Source organism: Bidens hawaiensis, unplaced genomic scaffold, assembly GCF_021521415.1.
Source record: "Bidens hawaiensis isolate Kalapana, Puna unplaced genomic scaffold, B.hawaiensis_p1.1 tig00044222_1, whole genome shotgun sequence".
In the NCBI taxonomy this organism is placed as follows: domain Eukaryota; kingdom Viridiplantae; phylum Streptophyta; class Magnoliopsida; order Asterales; family Asteraceae; genus Bidens; species Bidens hawaiensis.
This window is the reverse complement of record NW_027497855.1, coordinates 1-23,618: the sequence shown is the minus strand read 5'-3', so window position 1 is coordinate 23,618 and position 23,618 is coordinate 1. Positions and strand designations below refer to the sequence as shown.

Here is a 23,618-nt window from a genome sequence, read left to right as displayed (position 1 = left end):
TATTAAAAAAATAATAATTTAATCTATAAAGTTCGAACATTTGACCTATGGCCATGCAATTTAGGAATGGTGGTGGCTTCTTCTGATTGGTTGATATCATAATTAACTTTTTTTTAACAGCCAACTAATGTAAGGCCCCTCTCCCGGTGATCCTACTTTAGCGTCGGATTTACTCATAAACACAGTTCTTCAAATCAGAGTTTATTAAAACTTTTCGCGGAATATAAAACATCAATCATTTGTTACAAAACATTAAATCTTTTCTTTGATACCATAACACAAAACTTTATATTTAAAACATCTTTACTTCTTTCTTCAGATGCCAGCCGTTCAATCCATGCCGTGTGTCATCCTCATGCTAACTCTATAATCAGCTCACCTGCGTGCATACTAAAAGTCAGCTACGCTGAGTGAATTCTAGTTAATCGAACGCCATACAATACATACACATACACACATATCCGTAGATACATATCCATACTTCACTAGTTACCCTTCTGTTCTACATACATACTTGCTACCATACATACATACATATCTACAATCACTAACCTCAGTCTACCGAGAGTACGTTCATAGTTCACCGTCTATACCTGTACTCAAGGTCGTGAACACGTACAAGGTTCGCAGTCCTTACATATGTTCACCATTTATGGTACGTACAAGGATCGCGGTCCTTCCCTATACCATAGTACATCCACAACACGTACAAGGTTCGCAGTCCTTCCCTATGTTGCAACCTAATTCATAGCACGTTACGAGGTTCGCAGTCCTCCCCTATGCTACAAAATCAGCACGTATAAGGTTCACAGTCCTTTCCTATGCTGAAATACATCCACAACACGTACAAGGTTCGCAGTCCTTCCCTATGTTGCAACCTAATTCATAGCACGTACGAGGTTCGCAGTCCTCCCCTATGCTACAAAATCAGCACGTATAAGGTTCACAGTCCTTTCCTATGCTGAAATACATCCACAACACGTACAAGGTTCGCAGTCCTTCCCTATGTTGCAACCTAATTCATAGCACGTACGAGGTTCGCAGTCCTCCCCTATGCTACAAATACAACACGTATAAGGTTCACAGTCCTTTCCTATGCTGACGCCTATCTACATTACGTATAAGGTTCGCAGTCCTTATCTACGTTTACATATATCATCTACTTCACGTATAAGGCTCGCAGTCCTTAACTACGCCATCACCAGCCGAGTCTATGTCCGACAGAAGCTAGAGGGATTTGCCATCCTAACTTACTATGTCGAACATAGAACTCACATGCCATTCGTGTACCTATATACACATACTTACATTATAACATAAGAACACTCTAGGCATTCTTTACCTCATTCATTTAACAACCATACCCCTTGTCGTTACGTGCAATATCCGAAGATCGTTCACGCCCCGACAAGTATTCATTTGAAATATTAATACATCTTCGATATATAATATTCGTACCTTTATTTTTAACCTGACAGTACGCGCAATATCCGAAGATCGTTCGCGTACCGACAAACAATCATTCATATATATCACACATATCACATATGACATACACTTATTACTTAGGATAAATGTATTAACAACACATCGAGTATGCACACAGCCCCGACAACATAACAAGGAATGGGGCTAGAAACTCACCTGAACACGGTTACGTTCACCGTTAATCGTAATCCCTTTCTTCAGTTGTGCACGGCTGACTGTATAACAAGTATACGTATCAATTAACTATCACTACTCATATAATCTTTCCAGTCTTAACTACTACCCACAACGAACGGGGGTCCGGGGGCAGCGCCCCTGGCAGCGGGGTCTAGGGGCGGCAGCCCCTAGCAGGGTCCAAGGGGCAGAGCCCCTGGCTGGGGTCGAGCTGACTTTAGGCGAAGTTAAACCTTAGGCGAACTTAGCTTTAGACGAAGTTGTCATCAGGCGAACTTAGCTTCAGGAGAACTTAGCTTCAGGCGAACTTAGCTTTAGGCGAAGTTGTCATCAGGCGAACTTAGCTTCAGGCGAAATTGTCATCAGGCGAACTTGGCCTCAGGCGAAGTTACCAGTTAGGCGAACTTAACTTTACAGCGAAGTTGCCATCAGGCGAACTTAGCTTGCAGGCGAAGTTCATCAGGCGAACTTAGCTTGCAGGCGAAGTTCATCGCTTTGAAGGCGAAGTTGCCCAGTTGCAGGCGAATTTGCCCAGATCAGCCGCTGTTCGGTTTCTGTCCAGCATTTTGAGCGATTTTAACACCCTTGCTATGGTTCAATATCACCCACTACGCTTCCCGACCATTTTCGGTCGTTTATACACTAAAAAGCTTGGATCTTTAAACTTCAAAGATCAAGAATCATACCTTTTTGAGCTTGTTTGGATCTCGTTTAACTTGTTAACACAACTAATCGCTCTCTCTCTCTCTCTCGGATCTGCCCGTTCCTCTCCTCGGCCCGGCGGCGGTGTAAATGGTGTGTGTGTTTTTGGAGTGTGTGTGTAGAAAGTAAGGAAATGAAGAGATTTTTGGGTTTAGGGGATATTTATATCCCTGAAATCCCATGGACCTAAGGCCCATTCTCATTTAACCCGTCTCCATTAATCCAACACTAGCCCGACTCATACCAACTCCTACTCTATTATTTATTTCCCGAACCCGAGTCAACTTTCCCTCTATTATTAAGTAATATCATTTTGGAAATTTCGGGATGTTACAACTAAGTAACGTCGGATACTCCGTACGCGGTCCTCAATGGCTAAAGGTAGCCCGAGCCGGCCACTAGTTCGAACGGAGGGAGCCCCTAGCGGTCCATCTATTGAGGGATTCACCGGATAAAACCCGACCCCCACGCCCGCCAAACGGCACGACAGCGAGGAGCCGATATCATAATTAACTATGCTTAATATTAAACCATTCAAAATTTTAAATGCCAGATAATCAAAAAAATAAATAAATGTATGTGGTCCTAATTCTGTTTTTGTTTAAAAACAAATATTTCCATTTAACCTATTTTATTAACAATATAATAGTTATTTAATTATACTTATTTCCTCAATAACACATATATTAACATGACGTGTTCAATATAAAATCATTGTTCACTGTGGGACGGTACGAATAGTAGAACATGAATATATTGTTTAGATTAAAATATGCTAGTGTTTATAAGATTATGTACTGTGTTTAATTAACAAAAGTTAGTTATAGCATCATATCAACATATCAACGCTATATCAGTGTCTAGTGGCGAAGCTTGGTCTGAGGCACCGGGGGGAGGGGGGCAAACTCAAAATGTATACCAAATTTCACAAACGAGGGGGGGCCGGGCTCAAATTTTCGGGCGAAAAAGGCTAAACTTACACTACGTATAAAAATTTTCGGCCAAAAACGGGTAAATTTACACTACTGCGTAAAAAAACAGTGGCCCCGGCCCTCAATGAAGCTTCACCCATGTCAGTGTCACATACTGAGACAATGAGTTTTAGTTTAACTTATCCTTTAACAAGTGCTTTTGTGGGTTAATTATATTTAACAAGATTTTTTTTAAATATAAAAATAAAAATTGTGATTGCGCTGGACCCGGCCGGGGGGGGGGGGAGATAAGATGGCGTCAGGGTTGTTGTTTAACAAGTTGGTGAATGGTGAGGTCGCCATGGCGTCTCCCAGTCTCCCACAACATCTAACCTGACATTTTTTTAAATTGATTGCGTATTTAGTGAGATCTATCTACATTTTAAGCATGTAGAATCCATTTTGATATTTTAACAAATTTTTTTGAACGGCCAATAAAAACTCTCATTAACCACCAAACAGTATATCAAGACACAAACAACTACATCATGTAACTACATCCGAATACAAAATTTTACAAGACAAAACAAACAGCTTAACAATTTTTAACAAAGGGAAACGTGAAGTCGACGTGAAGCAGTTAAAATAAAATCTATTATATATAAAGAAAATTATATCTTTTTTTTGAAAGGCGAATTTCATTAAAAAACAACCCGAGACGGCCAACTCCAAGTTAGAGAAAGACCATCACAAAGAACATTACATCAAAAAAAAAGAAAAATTACACCAATTTCTCCAATCGTTCGTACCCTCTTTATGTCTACTCCTATACCAGAGATACCCCATCGATTTAACATCCGAAATAATTTGAACTACGTTCGAATCCGCCCCATTGAAAACCTTTTCGTTCCTCGCCTTCCAAATTCTCCAACACGCAATAACGATTATTCCATAAACTACTTCTTTCTTTTTCTCTGATTCGGCCATATGATTGATGATCTGCAACACGTCAAGGACTGAGAACACGAAGAACCGAGGAATTTTACACCAAGACGTAATCGCATTCCACACCCTACACACAACCATACACCCCGAGAACAAATGATCAACCGTTTCATTGGTTTCTCCACAAAACGCACATAATCCATCCCCCACATTAATGTTTCGTCTCATAAGAGCACTTTGAGTAGGAAGTCTATCCAAACTCAACCTCCACATAAAAATGTTACACTTATTCGGGATCCACTTACACCAATTAAAAACCATATTACCTTCGCTTAGTTCGTTGCTTTTTAACCACTTTCGAGCTTCCTTAACCGAGTAGCCTTCATTCGAACCTTTATTCCAAGCCCAAGAATCTTCACTACCGGTTAAAAGCACGTTCGAGACCAAACTATGACAATGAATTACCTCTTCCACTTCAATACTAGTGGCCGGGTACTTCTTCCATCTCCATTGAATCGTGCAATGAAGGTTATGAACACAAAATCTCTCCGCCACCGTGCACCCTTTCTGATCTTCAAGGCGGGACAGCGAAGGAAACTTCGTCTTCAAAGGTTCGGTCGTAAGCCAAGGATCTATCCAGAATTTTATGCTCGAACCATCACCCACCACCCCTCGGATCATATTAGTGAAACCGATACCGTTCACCTTCAATCTAACACCCACTTTCACCAATCTAGACCACGTACCCGGAAACCGACTACTACACCGGAAAGATTTCCATCTTCTTTTCGAGCCATGCACCGCGTCAACGACCTTCCTCAAAAGCGCCTCCTTTTATATCCGATATCTCCATAACCATTTCAATAACAACGCATAATTGCTTTGTTCCAATTTAGAAATACCCAATCCTCCGTCTTTTATATTTTTCGTGACTACATCCCAGGCAACCCAATGAATTTTTTTCTTTTCATCACACCCTCCCCGAAGGAAGCGTTTAACAATAGACTCGAGTTTATTAATAACCGTAACAGGGGCTTTATATAAAGAGAAATAATAGGAGAGGAGGCTTTCAAGAACCGACTTTATAAGAATAACCCGACCTGCAATGGATAAAACACTAACCTTCGAAGATGATAATCGCCTTTTGAACACCTCAACGACCGAATCCCAATTACTAACCCGGTTCATATTAGCGCCCACAAGAATTCCCAAGTACTTAAATGGGAAGGACCCCGGTCTACAACCCAACCCGTTTGCAATAATTCTGACCTCCTCCACGCTTTTCCCGATCCCAAATAGACTCGACTTGTGCAAGTTAATTCGAAGCCTCGAGCACAAATGGAAAATACATAAGATTCTCTTCAAAGCTTTAAAATTACGTTGAGACCACTCACCCATAATCATTGCATCATCGGCATAGAGAAGATGAGATATCATAGGACCATCGATATTAAAACACACACCATTGAACATACCATGACTACAAGCCTTCCTAATCATCGAAGAAAGGCCCTCCATGACTATCAAAAATAAAAAAAGGCGAAATAGGATCACCTTGTCGTATGCCTTTGCCACTATCAAACTCGAAAGTAGGTGAACCATTCACGAGAATAGAGGAACGAGCCGATGAAACAACTCCCTTTATCCAATTACACCATCTTCTCGGAAAATTCATTTGCCTCATAATCGAAATCAGGAACTCCCAATTCACATTATCATAAGCTTTCTCGAAGTCAATTTTAAACAAAAATAATTATTTTTCCATCCTTTTCGCCCACGATGAAATTTCATTAATTATTAAAGGCCCGTCCAGAATGTACCTCCCTCCGATTGCGTTTCGCGAACGATACTACCCATCACCTTTTTAAGCCGGTTAGCGAGAACCTTGGAAATTACTTTACTAATAACTCCTATTAGAGTAATCGACCGATATTCATTCAACCCAACCGTATCTTTAACTTTAGGAATCAAAGTAATAAAAGATAAACCCACTCCCCGATTTATAGTACCCGTATCGAAAAAATTCTGCATAATCTTGACAAAATCATCGGCGAGTAACGGCCAGAACATTTTCACGAACCTAAAATTAAAGCCATTAGGGCCCGGGGCCTTGTCACATCCACAATCAAAAACTGCTTCTTTAATTTCCTTCTCACTAAACTGAACCACAAGCTCTTGAGAATCCTCCTCGGTCAACCACTTAATTCCATAACACTCGATCTTTGCTGAATATCTTTCTTTTTGATTTCTTCCAACTCTCGCAGTCGTTTCTTTGCTTCAACATCTCAGCTTCGTCCAGGTCAAACAATTCAGCTTTTAGATTGAGCTCCTTTGCATGGTCCTCAGCCGACCACTTCTTATGCCACTCGATAATCTGAACTCTTTGATTCTCTTAAACTTGTGCAGCAATAACACGTCTAGTGGCCCGATTTCATCAAAAACCAATAAAGCTTTATTGACCACTTCATGTAAATCAGCCCTAGAAAGCCAAGAGTTAAAGAACCTAAAGGGTTTAGGCCCGAAATTCCTCGCTTCAATTTTCAACACTAACGGGCAGTGATCCGATTCCTCCCTGGATAGAGCGCGATACTCCGCATTGGTCCATTCGTTTAAAAAATTCCAAGAAACGAAAATACGATCGATATGGCTACATTTATTATCGGACACGAAAGTAAACTTCCTACCTCTTAAAACAAACTCCTGCAGATCCACCTTATCAATAAACTCGTTGAACTCGTTGGAAACTTGAGCATTAAACTTAGAATTCCTTCGCTCAGAACGATCTCTCACACAATTAAAATCACCACCAACAACCCAAAAGCTATGATTTCGAGAAATAATACTTTCAAGTTCGGCCCAAAGAGCACGCTTATCCCTCAGTTTTTGAGGCGCATAAACATTAACCACCGAAAACGCCTTCCCATCGTCTTTCAAAATACCATGAATACATAAATAAGAACGATGCTTCTCAATTCTAGACACAGAAAACCTCTTTGGATCCCAAATAGACAACAGACCTTGAAATTACACCTACACCAGGAGCTCCTTGGCCAATATCAGCATTATGAACCATACCACCTCTAAGATATTCGTTTTCCACTTCTGGTTTATTTTTTGGTTGACCCTATCCACCGATGATCGAAGGACTCCCACACACGCGAACGATAGATCCCCGTCATCCTCGGTGAACTGAGCTGTCTGAATAACCGATCCAAATCTCGAGGCAATCTCATCGAAAACCTTAGCACACGATAAAGTCAACGGGACGCCATGCACTTTAAGCCATGCAATCCTTTCAACGTTGATCGTCTGCCCCCTCCATTCTTCTACAGAAACAAAAAACTCCTCCCATACACTTTTATTAGTGACAAAATTATATCTAGTAAAATGATCAAATGGGATTATTTAGATTCAATCAATAATACCAATATTTAATAGTGCAATCTTTTAACAAACTCCTTTATACAGTTTAGTTGTCATAATCTAAAATTTTATAAACACTCTTAGATCATATGTTATTAAAAGACATGTTGTTTATCATATTGCTATATCTTATATTGTATGTTTTATGTTTTCTTTTTGTGTTGAATTTATTTATATCTTATGATTTGTTTTGTTTTACTAGAAAATATATACGAAACTTTAAATACTTTGAATTGTGTTCATTCAAGCATGCTTAATTAGACAATTCTTCTTTTATTAGCAATAATGTGCTCAAACGTGTTGATTTTAAATGGGCAAAAAATTATTATGAACATGTCATCTCTTCTGTTCAAGAACAATGTTAGTTTTAAACCTTTAATGGGGTTGTCACAATTAATTAACAAGTCAGAATGAGTTCAAACCAACATACCATTTCTTTAACATGTCCCTATCAATATAAACTGGTCAAGTTCATCTCTTAGATTTTACTTATTTCGTTCTATTAAAAGTGTCTACATTTCATTTTTTATTTGTCTCATTACAAATGTCTACTTTCAAAGTTTATTAGCTAATTTTCAAGTTTACCCTTAAACACACACAACTAACATTAATAAATAATATTTATGGACCCAATTTCTAAGGGCATTATTGTCATTTGGTAAGCAAAGAAAACAATAATTTAATTTACCTTAAACTTTATGTTTTTCAAACTAAGACACTTTAACAGGGACGGATGAAGTATATTAAATCCAAACAAGTCATTACAAAGTAACAATTGTTATAGACAGTCATTCCTATTTTGGTGGGATGATAACGGGTAAGGTGGTTATAATGTAGAATAAGAGGTCAATGGTTAAATCTCCAGAGAGTGTAAGTCAGGGATGTGATTTTTTTCCCCGAATACCCGCACCGTACTTGTTCAGTACTTGTACCGATGCCCGTACTTGTACCCATACCCGTCTATTCAGTATGGGTATTGCTACATAGATTTTCGCATTTTAGGTACGGGTAATTTCAGGTACAGATACGGGTATTACGAATACTCAGTACTCGTTAGGAATATGTAGGTGTTTTTATTGAGATTTCCAAAACTCATAACTTTAATCGTGTTTTTATTGGGATATTATTAAGGTTTCAAGTGGGCTTTTCAAAACCATTGATAATCAAAATAATAAGTGTAACAGTTCTAATCAAACCAATCAAACCCTAGTTCTTTTCGCTTCTTCTTCCAATCAATAACTAGTAAAAGCCACCATGCATGGATTTTATGTTATGATTGATTTGTTTCATTTTTAGTTTTGGTATTATATTTTGGTTATGGTATTACAGATTGTTTTGGTATTATAGATAATTGATTGACTGTACCGTACCTATATCGTTACAAAGTATAGTGGAGATTTTTTTTAAAAAGAGAAAACAGTTGTACCAAAACGGGTATCGTACCCAAAATACATGTACACATACTCATACCGGTACTCGTACCATAAATTTCAAGTACAGGTATGGATATCCAGATTTACTGATTTTATGTATGGGTACATGTACGGATACACATACGGGTATGATACCGATCTCATTCCTAACGTGGTAACATTTAGTAGTTAAAAAAAGGCCAAATGTTAAAATACTTTTTATTGTAATTTAATAAGAAAAAAAACCATGATAGTTAGTAATTAATTCACCAATCAATTGCATCCACCACATGCTCTAATTAAAAATCCAACTAATGTAGTCATAGTCAAAGTCAAAGGATAAAACAAAAATGATGAGGATAAAGTTATTCTGCTCAATGCTCCCTTTTAAGCTAAACATTAAACAACATTGTTCTACTTAAACCGCACTACATCTATTTTTCTTTTTTTATTAAACGACGACTTTCTTATATTTAGGTTACCGCACTTTCTAAATTTAGAAAGCTCTGATGCTTCACTCTGGCCAGACTATGTTGTCTTACCAGGCCCACGCTGCCTTCAGGAGTTTGTCTTGGGCGTTCCCCCGGGGAACCATACCGCTGACTGCCACTTGACAGCCGTTGTGCCACCACAAGAGCATAACTCTCTGACGTAACACACGGTGCGATGAAAATAGTTTATTTTAGATTATTATTATTATTATTTAACTTAAAAGTTAATTATGATCTAAATTTACAGGCATATAACATTTACATTAGAGTCTCTATAGCTTTTTCTATCACTAAATTTTAGACTTTTACAATAACTCTTCACGTCTATGTGCAAGAATTTTAGCAGCACTATTATCCGTACTCGGCCCATTTTGATGTCACCCCCCCCCCTGCGCTGTTTTGGTTGGCATTTTGGTGGTGAAAGTTATGCACATAACTTTGAAGGGGTGACGTTTTGTGAGATGGGAAGAGAGAGAAGGATGATTATATGAGAGTTATGAGTTCTTTACCACTACTTCACTTTTTACAAAACTCTCTACTACTAACTGGAACGTCACGTGTTGTAAAACGCCTAAATGTGAAAAGTCTTGACTACGCATGATCCAAGGATGTAACGACAATGCAACCTCTGACTAATTTAGACCACGTACAAAATACCCCGCCTTATTTAGTTAGTCATTCCAAAAAAAATAGCATAGTCTACATAGAAAAAGAAAAAGCCACATGCCCCGATCTATAATGACATGCTTCAAATAAGGCACAATGACTATAATTTGAAACTATTGTTAAAGCTTGTGGCAGTCTCTAATATTAGATATTATAAACTAAACATTATATATATGTGATTATATTTTTATTAGGATAGGTAGTATAGATATTGGTGGTTGCTACACATGACTGTTATAAACGGTGTGAGCGTCAAAGGTTGCAATGATTATTACCTGTCTTTTAGAAAACACAATTCTTTATAGTATTTTAAAAAAAAAAATATTTAAGCAACTAGATTGCCTTTAATCACTATATATCAAATCTTGTTTTGTTTGTCTGTTCTAACTTTTCTAATTTCCTGTAAAATGGGTGAGAAAATACATCAACACATAGCTGGTGAATGACGCTGACTCTGTTGTAAAATATTTTCAATACCTGTGAAACCAACAATAATACATTTGTGACTACTCATTAGACACTCAACTCAATTGGGATAAAATTTCCCTAAGTACATGTATGTAGAGGTAGGGTAATAAGCCCACCATATAACAAGGATAATACCCAAACTAAAACGCTGGGTGGAACAAAAGGCGAGAGTAATCGCCGTGCGCCGGGTGGTTCCTTAAAATAATACATATCCCTTAACGCCTAGGGAATAGTACCGCAAAGGTCCCACAAGCATGGGACAAAAAGGTACAATCCACATGGGAATAAGCACCCAACCAAACGGTACGAAATGTCCTTGTCAAAAAGCCATGATGCCCACCAACTTCCACCAACCTCCACAATCACACGAATGGAGAATATTATTGGTGGAAGGACATGACAACGTGGCTGACCACCTTTTCTCTCTCTCCTCCGGCTATAAATACCAGTGAATCTCCAATTGGTAAAGGATATACTCTCCCATATTCATTAAATATATATTCCATATTACCAAAGACTGATTCTCACGCCGGATGGTGGTTACGAGAGAATCCCCCCCATTCCTCGTAACGAGCTCGCGGTGTTCTGTTTTGCAGGATATACTCATCTGCGCCAAGAAAGGTTTTATAACCCATTGTGGGGAATACTTATCTTAATCCCTCGGACTAACTTGTTAGACCTTGAGGGGTGGATTAATGTTTCTTCATTGGCGCCATCCGTGCATATAGCTAGAACAATTACTAAACAATCACTCCGTTCTTGACTCAGATGAGTGGCAAGACCACACCAAAAGAGGTTGGCCAGAACTCAAGGGCCAACCAAGACGGTAACATGGAACCTGTGAACATCACCGGTACCGGTGAAGGTGTCGTTATTACGTCTACCATTCACCCTACCGTCACAGACAAAGAGAAAATCAAAACACGTCCCAAGACAACCATGCCACCAGACATCATGGCATGGTTAGAAGCAGAACAACAAAAACTAAAAGACAAACTCCAAGAAAAAATGGCGTCCGTTGTGCAACCTAGAGCACTGTTTGATACAGCCTCTAGTAGCAACGAAGAAGAAGAATACGAAGAACACTCAATGCCAATTCATAAAAAGACGCTGACCAACAAGTCACCGTTTGGTCAACAAAATAGCAAGGCGGGTGACAAGTCACATCGGTCGCGTCTCGAGAAAGACTCACGCCTGGACGATCCAGACTACGAAGAAAGTTGGAAAGGTCCTGACACTAAAAAACTGGTGAAATATCATCCATATGCGGCGGAAGATTTTTCCAAACCATACCGACCGACGACATCGGCGAGAAAATCAAAATTTGTGGCAAGAATCGCTGAGGTGGAGTTGCCAGAAAATCCAAAAATACCGCCAACGGTCGGACAATATGATGGCATCTCAGATCCAGATGACCATTTGCAAACCTTCACAGCCACTGGACTAGTGTCAGGGTGGACCATGCCGCTATGGTGTCACATCTTTACATTGACACTAGTCGGAGTCGCCAGGGCATGGTATGAAAGATTACCAGATGGGCAGATTTTAAGTTGGGAAGACTTAGCCAAGAAATTTATCCAACAATTCAGCCAACAACGGCGTCACATCAGCGACCCAGCAGACATCCTGAATGTCGTCAGAAAAGATAATGAAACGCTGGAAGATTTTATTACCAGATTTAACCAAGAAGGCCTGAACATAGGCGGCGTGAGTGAAGAATTGCTGCGGACAGCCTTCCGCCAAAACGTAAAGTGTGACGATCTCATTCGGAACCTTACGAGCAGAGATGGCATGCCACAATGATTGAATGATGTTATGACCGCGGCCAAAAGATACGCGCGAATGGAAAAAAGTCTGGGGAAAGAACTGGCGAAGAACGATGCCAGAAATGATATCAACAGAGCCCACCAAGGCAAGAGAATATCCTCTGTATGGTCAAGACTGAATAACGAAAAGGAACCTGCGGCGTATGAATCGTTCAAGGCCAAACAGAAAGGTCAGACAAACGCATCCAGATGGACTCCACTGACAAAAAGCGCAGCACACATCATGTATACAGAAGGGATCCAATTAAAGAAACCGGCACCAATCAAGCAGGGTCCAAACACATATATGAAAAGCTGTTGTGACTACCACGAAAAACATGGGCACACAACAAATCAGTGTTCTAATCTAAAAGATGCCATTGAAGAGTATGTCAAAAACGGAAAGTTGGATCACCTCATAAAATGCATCAAAGGAAAATACAGACGCCCACCTCCAAGAGACGGCGGAAGGCCAGAAAAGAAAATCAAAGACCTTCACGCCAACATGATTTCAGGCAGCGCCCACTTCAAGAAGCGAAGGCAAATAGAATATGCGGCCTGGAAAGAAGAACAGGTCATCTTCCCAAAAGTAAAAGGAGGGGCGAACAAGAAAGCGCCTTTAGTAATCACAGCCGTGTTCGATCACTATCGAACACCGCACTTTTTCATAGACGCGGGGCCGACGTCCAACATCATGTATCGTCAATGTTTTGACCTACTGGAAGATAAAGATAAAAAGCAGCTAACGCCAGTCAACGCTCCAATCGCGGGTTTTAATCAAAGAATTGAATACCCGCTAGGCCAGTTGACGTTCCAGGTGGAGCTGAGTGATGGAGTTCATTCACGAACGGAAGACGTAGACTTCCTAGTAATGGAAACACCTCACTCTCATTACGACATAATTTTGGGAAGAGAAGCAATTGGCGATTTCAACGCTAATCCCTCAACAGCCCATGGGATATTGGGAGTACTGACCCCAACGTGAATAGCAATGATATACGCCAACAAAGAATGCAACATGGCGGAAAGGAAGACACCACCCCAAAAGATACTAAAGACCAACAAAACTCGAGAGGTAGAAAAATGGATGCTCAATAAATGATTCCCCGAACAAAGCATAACCATTGGACCGGCCATCTCCGAAGAAGTACGAGCGGCACTCAAGAGATTGTTAATCAAAAGCATGGATGTCTTCGCCTGAACTCCAGCAGACATGACAGCGGTCCCGCGAAACAAGGCAGAACATGAATTGAAAGGTAATTCAACCTTTGTCCCAGTAGTACAAAAAAGTAGGAGAATGGGGCCGGACCAAGCGAAAGCATGTGATTAACAAGTCCAGCAGCTGGTAGAGGCAGGCATAATCCGTGAAATTCAATACCAAACATGGGTAGCCAACCCGGTGATGGTACCCAAAGCAAATGGTCAATGGCGCATGTGCATCGACTTTAAAGATCTCAACAAAGCATGTCCAAAAGACTGTTACCCGCTGCCAGAGATCGATCTTAAAGTAGACGCGCTGGTACTCTTTCAACTCAAATGTTTTTTAGACGCATACAAAGGGTACCACCAGATCCACATGGCGGAAAAAGACCAAGATAAGACGGCGTTCAGAACAAACAGCGGAACGTATTGTTATAAAATGATGCCATTCGTGGCGATGCGAGAATGCGAAGTGCAAAGTGCGCCACATTGCGTCGTCACCTTCGCCTCGTCCTCGTCCATGCGCGTGCGAATCGGGTGCTCCGCACCCTATGCTAGGACCACTAGGTGCATGCTTGGCATAAAAGAATATTACTGTGGAAATTCTACTATTTATAAAGAGCTTTCAAATTTGTCTTACTTTCCATGTGAGATGAGTTTTATCTTCCTTATTTAAACATATGTGGAAGGCTTCCACCTTCTTCCATTCTTCCATGTGGGATGAATTATATTTTCTTTATTTTCTTCATATGGGATGACTTGCCTTAGGAAATCTTTTAATTTCCTTGTTTTCTTAACATGGAATGATTTTATTTCCTTATCTTATTTTATTACTCGTATTATTTATCTTGAAAATATTTTTGGTCATTTATCTTTATTAAATTGTCAAGTTTGGAGAAATTTTGGGGATGTTACATTATTTCCTGAGAAGTTCTTAGAAATCACTCAACTTCTTCAGAAGCCTAGTTCCCCTGTCATCCTCAAAGTCGACGATGTATGCATCCCTAACTATGAAGAGCCGGCAACACCTCAACAAAAAATATAGAAGAAGAATCTAAACCATCATCATCATCAACAACATACCAACAAGAATTGATAAACTCATTTCTTACTTATAACAATTTCAGTAAAGAAGACGTTGATGATGAAAAACAGTTTTATTCGTAGAAGTTGCACCTCAAACAGGAGGAACATCAAATTTGGATCATCATGATAGAAAAGCAACAAAGAAAGAAAGATATGGACTTTTTCCTAAATTCACATGTTCATTTTTTGGGAGCGATGTTGTAAAACAATGGAAGCTTGAAAACATGAAATAGCACAATGTTAAGGATGTAATGAAATGTTATTGTTTATAACTGTTTTATTTACTATTGTAATTGATTTTAATAAAAAATAAATATTTTTAAAATTAGTGTTTATTTGCTTTAAATAATTAATTAAAAATGGTTTTAGGATGCACCGAAAGAGATGAAAAAAGAAATCAGGAGGAGAGAAAGTTGTTGCTTGGCTATCAAAGTATAAGTTATTGGGTTTAATAAAACTATTAATTGATTTTTAATTAATGAATTGGACACCTAGCAACTGGCTTTATTTACTCTTTCTATAAAATAACCTTACAATCATTAGTGAATTAAAAATAAACTGTTCTTTATTTTTTTTTTAAATTTAGTTTATGTGTTTTTTTTTCATGAATCATCAATTCAGATAATTAATTTAGTAGTTATACACATGTCATAAGATTTCTTTATTGGACAACATGTGTCTCACGTATTTAATTGTTGCTACCAAATGGAGTAATTGTGCAATTGCTTTTTGTTTTAATTTATTTATTTTTTTTTGTTCTGAGACATGAATTACTAAGAAAATGAATGAAGTATATTGTAGATATTATAGGAACTTTTTTTATATATATTTTAGGTTCAAAGATGTGCTCATTAGTCATTAGGCTTACATGACACGTTAGTGCATTTAACTACATGTGAAGGTTTTGTAACTTTTAATCCCATATTGCATGCGTCGTTATTCATTTTTTACTCTTGGTTATTTGAACTGTTTGTTGAAGCACTATAGAGTATATAGGGAAATTTGAACAATCATTTCTTCATTGATGGTGTTTCAATGAGTATGATTTTATAAAAAAAAAACTATAACATTGTAAAGTTGTCCATAAGAGGTCTCTTTGTGCCTCAATCGTACTCTTCAGTCTTCACTCTCCAAAGCTTAGAAAATAACAAATTTTAAAAAAGTTTGAAGCGGTATACATTCACCCTCTAGTATTATCTTCGGCTTGTTTTGTGTAATATTCCCATAGTTCTCACAACTAACCAGAAAATTAAAAAAGAAATTATATGTTTTTTTTTTAATATAAAAGAGATAAAGAGGTGGTCATTTTCATATATTTAAGACGAGATTAATGAAGCTCAGAGATAAAGTTAGTGTTTCTTTCAAAATTGGCTTACTTGACATGTACATTATGCTTGGGTGTTTGTAAGCCAAAACATTCACAGATCCACGTGTTCCTTGATTACCATATATTCATGTCTTTTGTGGTTAGTCTATGATGTTATCATGTCTTTTAGTCAATAATAGTCTGTTTGGAATTACATTCACTTAAATGCATTGATTTTCTCTATTTTGGTTGTGCTTATAAGTCGTTCGATGAAATGCCAGTATTCGGGAATTCAGTTTTTAGTGTATTGCTTGGATAAAATGTGGATCCTTGATTACACAAAAATAATACACAATATACAATTTCATAAATATATTTGTATTAGTTAATGTTTCAACTGTGTAACAAAATGAATCAGCAATGGTCTAGGCATTTTAAAGCAGCCAAATCAACAGTTGGCGTGGTATGTACTTTTATTATGTCCTTAATTAGAGTTGTCAAAATGGGCGGGTCAACAGGTTGGGTATAAGGTCAAAATGAACAAGGTTGGATTAGATTGACCCATTAAAATCTTTGTCTATCAACTTCATAAATTGTTAATAAACTGTATTACTACAAAACATATTACTTAAATAAAATCATTTTTATTTTAGTTCAGTTTTCTTTTTTCGTCACTGTAGGTAAATTAAAGTAGCTCAGTTACGCATCATCAATACTAATTTCAATAAAGGTGGACAAATTGTATTAGACAAATGAGGTGGTGACTCGGGTCCTCAATCCGTGTCGGGTTCTCATGGTGACTGGATACAAGTATCACCTGGATTCAAAACCCAAATATGTATCTCCAATCAAGGTTTGCCGAATTGCTGATGCGAGTGTGTGGAGACTGGCAAATTGTGTTGGTGGTTTGTTGGTCAAAATTGTTGTGTTACAAGGTGATTTTAGTAACTGATTTTGGTAAATACTCGGTTTAAGCAATGAAGTAGGTCCGCTAGCGGAGATCTGTGCCTCAAGCTAATTTCTTTATCTAAGTTTAGGCTATGGTTTCACACCCCCCGCAACGCGAGGGGGTCAAGACACTAGTTATTTTTATAATTTAGTATATATATAATATGCCCAAATGCTTGTAGATGTCATATTATCCTATTTTATAAAGTGATCAAGTGGTTCAAATCTAGGAATTGTTATACAAAAATAAATAAATTGTATACCCTTGTCATAGAATAAGTACATGAATAGTCATGCTAGTTGTGTGAAATCATGATCACATATCCTATTTTATTGCATTAACATCAGCCAAAAGTTATATCGTCATAGAGTAAATAGTGAATACACCAATGCCTCTCGTTGTCATTTTGTTCCATACATTCAACAAAATATGAATTTAGCTAAATTAATTCAATACATACGCGAACAAGGCACTCGTGTAGTGATTGTTTTGCTCGCATACCTAGATATTAATAGTCCTAATTGATGCACCAAGTTTTGGCACATACAAACACTGTTCATAACTCATCCATACACATGCATCGATGTTTTTGTCGATGATGGTGATCTAACCATATCATAGGTCTTCAATGTCACATGATCAATCACTATTTATGCCCGATTCATAAGACTGATAATGTGAGCAATGTCGTGCAACATTATCAAGGCAAGAACACAACTGGTACCACTTTATTTCTAACTCTTGTAAATGAAGATAGATATGTATATCCGGGGTTTACAAACCTTTTAATGTGTTAACAAATACATTACCGAACATTTGTTTGCATTTAGTCATTATGATTTGTATATTTTCAACCTTTTACCTTATTATTGATGTTGATACATTCTCACCTTCTGTTATGTCGAAAATGTCTATTAAGTATTTTTTTTAACTGGTTAATTTAGTGACTGATATTAACAATATAATACATCACCAGTAGCTTAAACCGCTCGTTTGTAATACACTTTTACCAAGAGAGGGGGTATAATATGCGATACATACACTGTCGTGTTACAAAGGTCGTATTGTTATGTTTAAGGTTATAAAAGCTGCTAAATGCTATAAACATAACATACAATGATGTTACATTGATGTTTGGCTTCTTACATTTTCAACATAAAATGTAGCTTATAATATAAATAACTAATGTAATACTTGATGAATATATAGTGATTTTATTTCTTCACAATTGTAACATACATCAAATTGTACTAGAGAATAATAATAGTTAATAATCACAGTTTTATATTTGTCAGCATAGATTAGTTTGTTTTGATACTTATAAAATGGTTTTCTATAATCTTACAAAATAAAAACATGATTGGTTTTTACACTTCAACACGTATAAATGATTTTACTATAAAAAATTTTTAATAACAATCCATTGGGTCCCACTAGCAACAACCCATATAGAAATATCTTGGCGGCCACGCAATCACACACTTACCTCTAGTGGTCCTCTCATTGCCTTTGGTCAAGTTGTAAAATATGTCTCCAACTTTTAGGGTATATATTATTATTTTTTGTCGTGAGTCATTGATTGCTATTTGTCACAAAATATTTTTTGTTTTATCACTATGTATAACATATATAGAAATAGATAATACGATAAGACTCAAATCATATTGGTAACTAACTAGTAACACCAAAGGCCATGGGTGTACTTCAATGACTTTCTTTATAATAGATCATGGATTCGAGTATCCCCTGAAGCAATTTATTTTCGGTTAAGTAGAACGTCATCATGTTATATATTTTGGACGGAAAGGTGATCTATTAGTTATAACGATCTTGGGTTTGATGAGCCTTTACTGTTAAAACATGAAAAAGCTAACTAATAATCATTTTTATATGCTTTGAAATGTTTTAGTTGTATTATTTCTATTAAACAATAAATGTACATGTTTAGTAAAATAAATTCAGAAAATTGAAATTTTTATGGTACTTTTTGTGTGTGTGTGTGTTATATCAATATTTGGTTCACTTGTATCTCGACTATTGTCACGAGGTTTTTGTCTCACTCGCCTTTTACTTTATTGTATGTTTAACATACATTTGTTATTAAAAACAACTTTACATCAAAATAGAATATAAATAAGCAACAAGCTCTGCTGCGAGCCATTTTTCACTGTAATACCAAGTCTTTCGAAAATTACATTTATATATAAAATTAACTTTATTATGATAATATGATGTAACGTGTATTATTATGAACATACGATTAACTTTACTATGAATGAGAGAGAAGAAAATAGAAGACTACTATAAGTGTAAATGAGTCGAGTCAATCGTAAGTTATATTGAATCATCTTACCAAAGGATCAAACAATAACCTTAACCAAATTTTAGCTTGAGCTCAAACTTAAAATGGAAAATTTCTAATAGACAGGCTCGGACATAAACTTTATGCAACGATTGTTTAGGCTCACAAGATTAAATGAGTAAAATACTTGGCATAAGTATATAATAATATTCTTATAATAAAAAATAAAAAATTACATAATAACTATTATTATTTATATTACTGTGATAAACAACTTAATTAATACCTATCATGTTTTATACACCTATAAGAATAAACTTCATAAAATTCCAAAATGCTGTTACCACTCTTTATTATAAAGTCACCCAATCAAATCTTAACAAATAAAAGTGCCAAACTTGTCACATATATTTAAAACTTTTATCAATCTAGTTTTTCTTTAAATGTCGATTTTTTTTAATCCTTATTGCTTATAAGACTTGAATTTTGTACATCTCTATAAAATCCAGGAATACCAATATTAAAGTCTCAAATCAAAAGGTTATATATGCGTTATTTTAGAACTTCTCACAGAACTATAGAAAATAACATACCAAAAAAAAAAATGTTTGATAAAATTTTAAATTAATTTCATATTTGAATACCTTATTTTCGGGTGTTGAAAAACCTATTTTCGGATATTTTTCCGGTATAAATTGGGTTTTTTAAGTTGCTGCACATTTTTTGGATATTTTTTCAGGTATTTTTGTGTAATTTCGGGTATAGATCAAGTATCTGAAATAACCCGGTTCCTAGTTCAGATACAAGTTTTGATACTGAAATGCATACCATATTCATACCACACGGATATTATCAAGTACATGTTAGCGTATTAAAAGCTCGGCTATAAAAAAAAACCGTGGGACCGGTTCCGGTCCCTTTTTTTTTTCTTTCACCTATAGATATAGTGATATACATGATATTTTCCAAGCTTATAGCATCCAAACTTTTTATTACAAATATTATAAATTATCTAGGTTTTCCAAATGCATGTTTGGTCAAATAACATACAACCTTATATTATTATCACACACACCACCACTAATTCTTCTTCTTCATCAAATCACTTATACAAAACCAAACTTATACAAAACTAAACTGAATCCATCCATCCATGACCTGTTCATAAACCCATGGAATCGAACGAACTAGTTATTGCACCGTTCGTTATGAAAACGTACCAAATGGTTAATGATTCTTCACAGGATAACTTAATCCGTTGGGGAACCAGCAACAACAGCTTCATTGTTGTCGATTCGTTAGGGTTCTCGCAACGCCTGTTGCCAGCGTACTTCAAACACAATAATTTCTCAAGCTTTATTCGCCAGCTTAATACTTACGTAAGCAAATTTCTCCGTTCATAGTTGCTCCGTAATTTCGAATTATTTATTTCATTAAATTTTGACTAGGGCAAAGCTTGTATTTTCGCCTAAAGTAAATTTATCTATTTTCGTCCGAAAATTTTGAACCTGGCTACCCCTAGTTTATTAAAATGTTTATATGTATTGAGTCCGACTCGATAATCTTGTTCATGAATAAGGGCGAAGCTTGTATTAAAGCCCGAGAAGGCTGTTTTCGGCCGAAAATTTTTATACATAGTGTAAATTTACCTATTTTTAGCCTAAAACTTTTATACATAGTGTAAATTTATCTGTTTTCAGCCGAAAATTCTGAGCTGGCGGCCCAGTTTATGAAAGTTTTTATCCGTATTGAGTCTGGCCGCCTGCCGTTTTCGTCTGAAAATTTTTATACATAGTGTAAATTACCTGTTTTCTGCCGATAATTGGCACGGTTTTCTGAAAGTTATTATCCGTAACGAGTCTGGCCGCTTGGCGTTTTCGTCCAAGCTTCGCTCCGTAAGCAAACCCCGTTCATAATTGCTCCGTAATTCGAATTATTTATTAATTTTGAGTTTAACTCATTAATTAACTCATTAATCCGATGATTACGTAAGCGAAACTAGTTGACGATACATCGATTGATTTCTGCATTTGTGGTGTAAATTAGGTTTTTATTAGTCATCTGAATGCTGACGTAAGCAAACTCCGTTCATAGTTCATAATTGCTCCGTAATTCGAATTATTTTTTAATTTTTGAGTTTATCTTGTTTATCGAATGCTTACGTAAGCAAAACTCGTTGATTATCGACGTGTTTTTCCGATTGATTTCTGCGTTTTGTGGTGTAAAACTTTAAATAAAGTTAATATTCATCAGAATGCTGACGTAAGCAAAATCAGTTGATAATAGATCCAATGATTTCTGCACTTGTGGTGTAAGTTAAGCTTTATTCGTTAGTTAAATAATGCTTACGTAAGCAAATCCGATCGTATTAGACTCGTAATTCGAATATTCTGATTAATTTCTGCGTTCATGCGGTAATTTGGAGCTTAATTTGTGAATTCAATGCTTACGTAAGCAAAATCCGTTGATTTATCGATTGTGTGATTTGAGTTTTGTGGTGTAAATTAAGTTAATATTCAACTGAATGCTGACGTAAGCAAACTCCGTTAGTATCGAGTTTTCCGATTGACTTCAACTGAATGCTGACGTAAGCAGTATCCGTTGATAACAGATCAGAATTCAAATTTTCTGATTGATTTCTGCATTTGTGTTAATGTGTTAATCAACTGAATGCTTACGTAATCAAAATCGGTTGATTATCATAAGCTTATGCGTTCGCGGTGTAATTTAGAGTTTAATTCGTCAATCGAATGCTTACGAAAGCTAAAACCGTTGATTATGGATCCATAGCTCGAGTTTTCCGATTGATTTCTGCATTTTGTGTTATTAACTAAGTTTTTATGCATCAACTGAATGCTGACATAAGCAAAATCCGTTGATTATTGATCCGTAATCCCGAAGATTGAACCGAAATCAAACCGGCTTGAAACCAATTATGTGGTAATTGGTTTGAAACCAATTGAAACAATAGATTCGGAACCGGTTAGTAATTTTCTTCACTAAAAGCGGTTCCAAACCGGTTAAGCGAACCGAAACCGATCGTAACCTGGTCAACAAATCGGTTTTAAACCAAACCGGTTTGGAATATTGTTGACCAAACCGAACTGGTTTCAATCCAAATTGGTTTTGAGTTTTAAACTAGTTTGTGCACCTATAATTCGAACTTTCGGATTGATTTCTGCATTTGTGGTGTAAGTTAAGTTGTTATTCATCAACTGAATGCTTACGTAAGCAAATTCCGTTGATGTTATAGATTGATTTCTGCATTTGTGTTATAAATTAATTTACTATTCATCACCTGAATGCTTACGTCAGCAAAATCCGTCAACGCGTAACTCAACTATTGTGTTTGGAGAAGCTTGTATTGTTGTCCGGGGTGGCTGTTTTTGCTTGAAAATTTTTATACGTAGTGTAAATTTACTTGCTTTCAGCCGAAAATTCTAAGTCTGGTGGGGTTATGAATACTTTACACGTAGTGTTTATCCGTTTTCGGCCGAAAATTATGAGTCTGGTGACCTGGTTTACGAAAGTTTTTATACGTGTTGAGTCTGGTCACTAACGTTTTTGTTCAAGTTTCGCCACTGTTCATGAACATGTTTCTGATTGATTTATGTGTTTGTTATATAACTCAGGGTTTCCGAAAAGTAGATCCGGATCGCTGGGAGTTCGCGAACGAGTGGTTTTTGCGAGGTCAGATTCATCTATTGAAGAACATTGGCAGAAAGAGGCAAATTCATAACAATAATAATATGAATAACAAAGGAAAATACTCAATGAACAACAATGATAATAATAATATGAATGATGAAGATGAGGATGAGATGGTGATGGCAATGGAGATTGCGCGGTTGAAGAAGGAGCAGAAGGTTCTCGAACAAGAGCTCGTGGTGATGAACCGGCGGTTGGAGGCCACTGAGCGGCGTCCGGAGCAAATGATGTCATTGTTGTGTAAAGTGGCCGAAGATCCGGATATTTTGCAACGGATGATGCTCGAGAAATTTAAAAAGAAGCAACGGCGGCTGATCACGCCGTCTTCGTCGAGTAATGGAGTGCCCGCTGTTAAGCGCGAACAAAATTCATCGTCGGATAGGTATTATGGTATGTGGAATAATGATGGGTTTTCGATGGAATTGGAGCCAATGAACGAGGTTAATATGTATGGAAGTAATAATAATGGCGACGGTGGTGATGGTGTAAATTACTTCAGACCAGGGTCGCTGGAGCCGGCTCCGCCGTATCAATTTTCCCTCCTTGGTGGTGGGTTTTAAATTAAGTTAAATTTGTTATTTA

General features: G+C 37.0%; 1 protein-coding gene and 1 pseudogene across 2 annotated transcripts; one reads left to right on the top strand and one right to left on the bottom strand.

The window, feature by feature from the left end:
* Positions 1–3,816: 3,816 nt before the first annotated feature.
* Positions 3,817–7,700, bottom strand: LOC143594820 (uncharacterized). The gene is made up of 7 exons (XM_077074038.1): positions 7,687–7,700; positions 7,255–7,599; positions 6,601–7,194; positions 6,041–6,495; positions 5,343–5,740; positions 4,108–5,051; positions 3,817–3,829 (listed from the first exon to the last, which is right to left on the bottom strand). Exons 1-7 carry the CDS (start codon positions 7,698–7,700, stop codon positions 3,817–3,819), a joined length of 2,763 nt encoding a protein of 920 aa, XP_076930153.1.
* A 12,718-nt stretch (positions 7,701–20,418) lies between these two features.
* LOC143594824 (heat stress transcription factor C-1 pseudogene) lies at positions 20,419–23,596 on the top strand (annotated as a pseudogene). The gene is made up of 2 exons (XR_013146411.1): positions 20,419–20,707; positions 22,961–23,596. The product of XR_013146411.1 is annotated as a heat stress transcription factor C-1 pseudogene (transcript).
* The last annotated feature ends 22 nt before the right edge of the window (positions 23,597–23,618 follow it).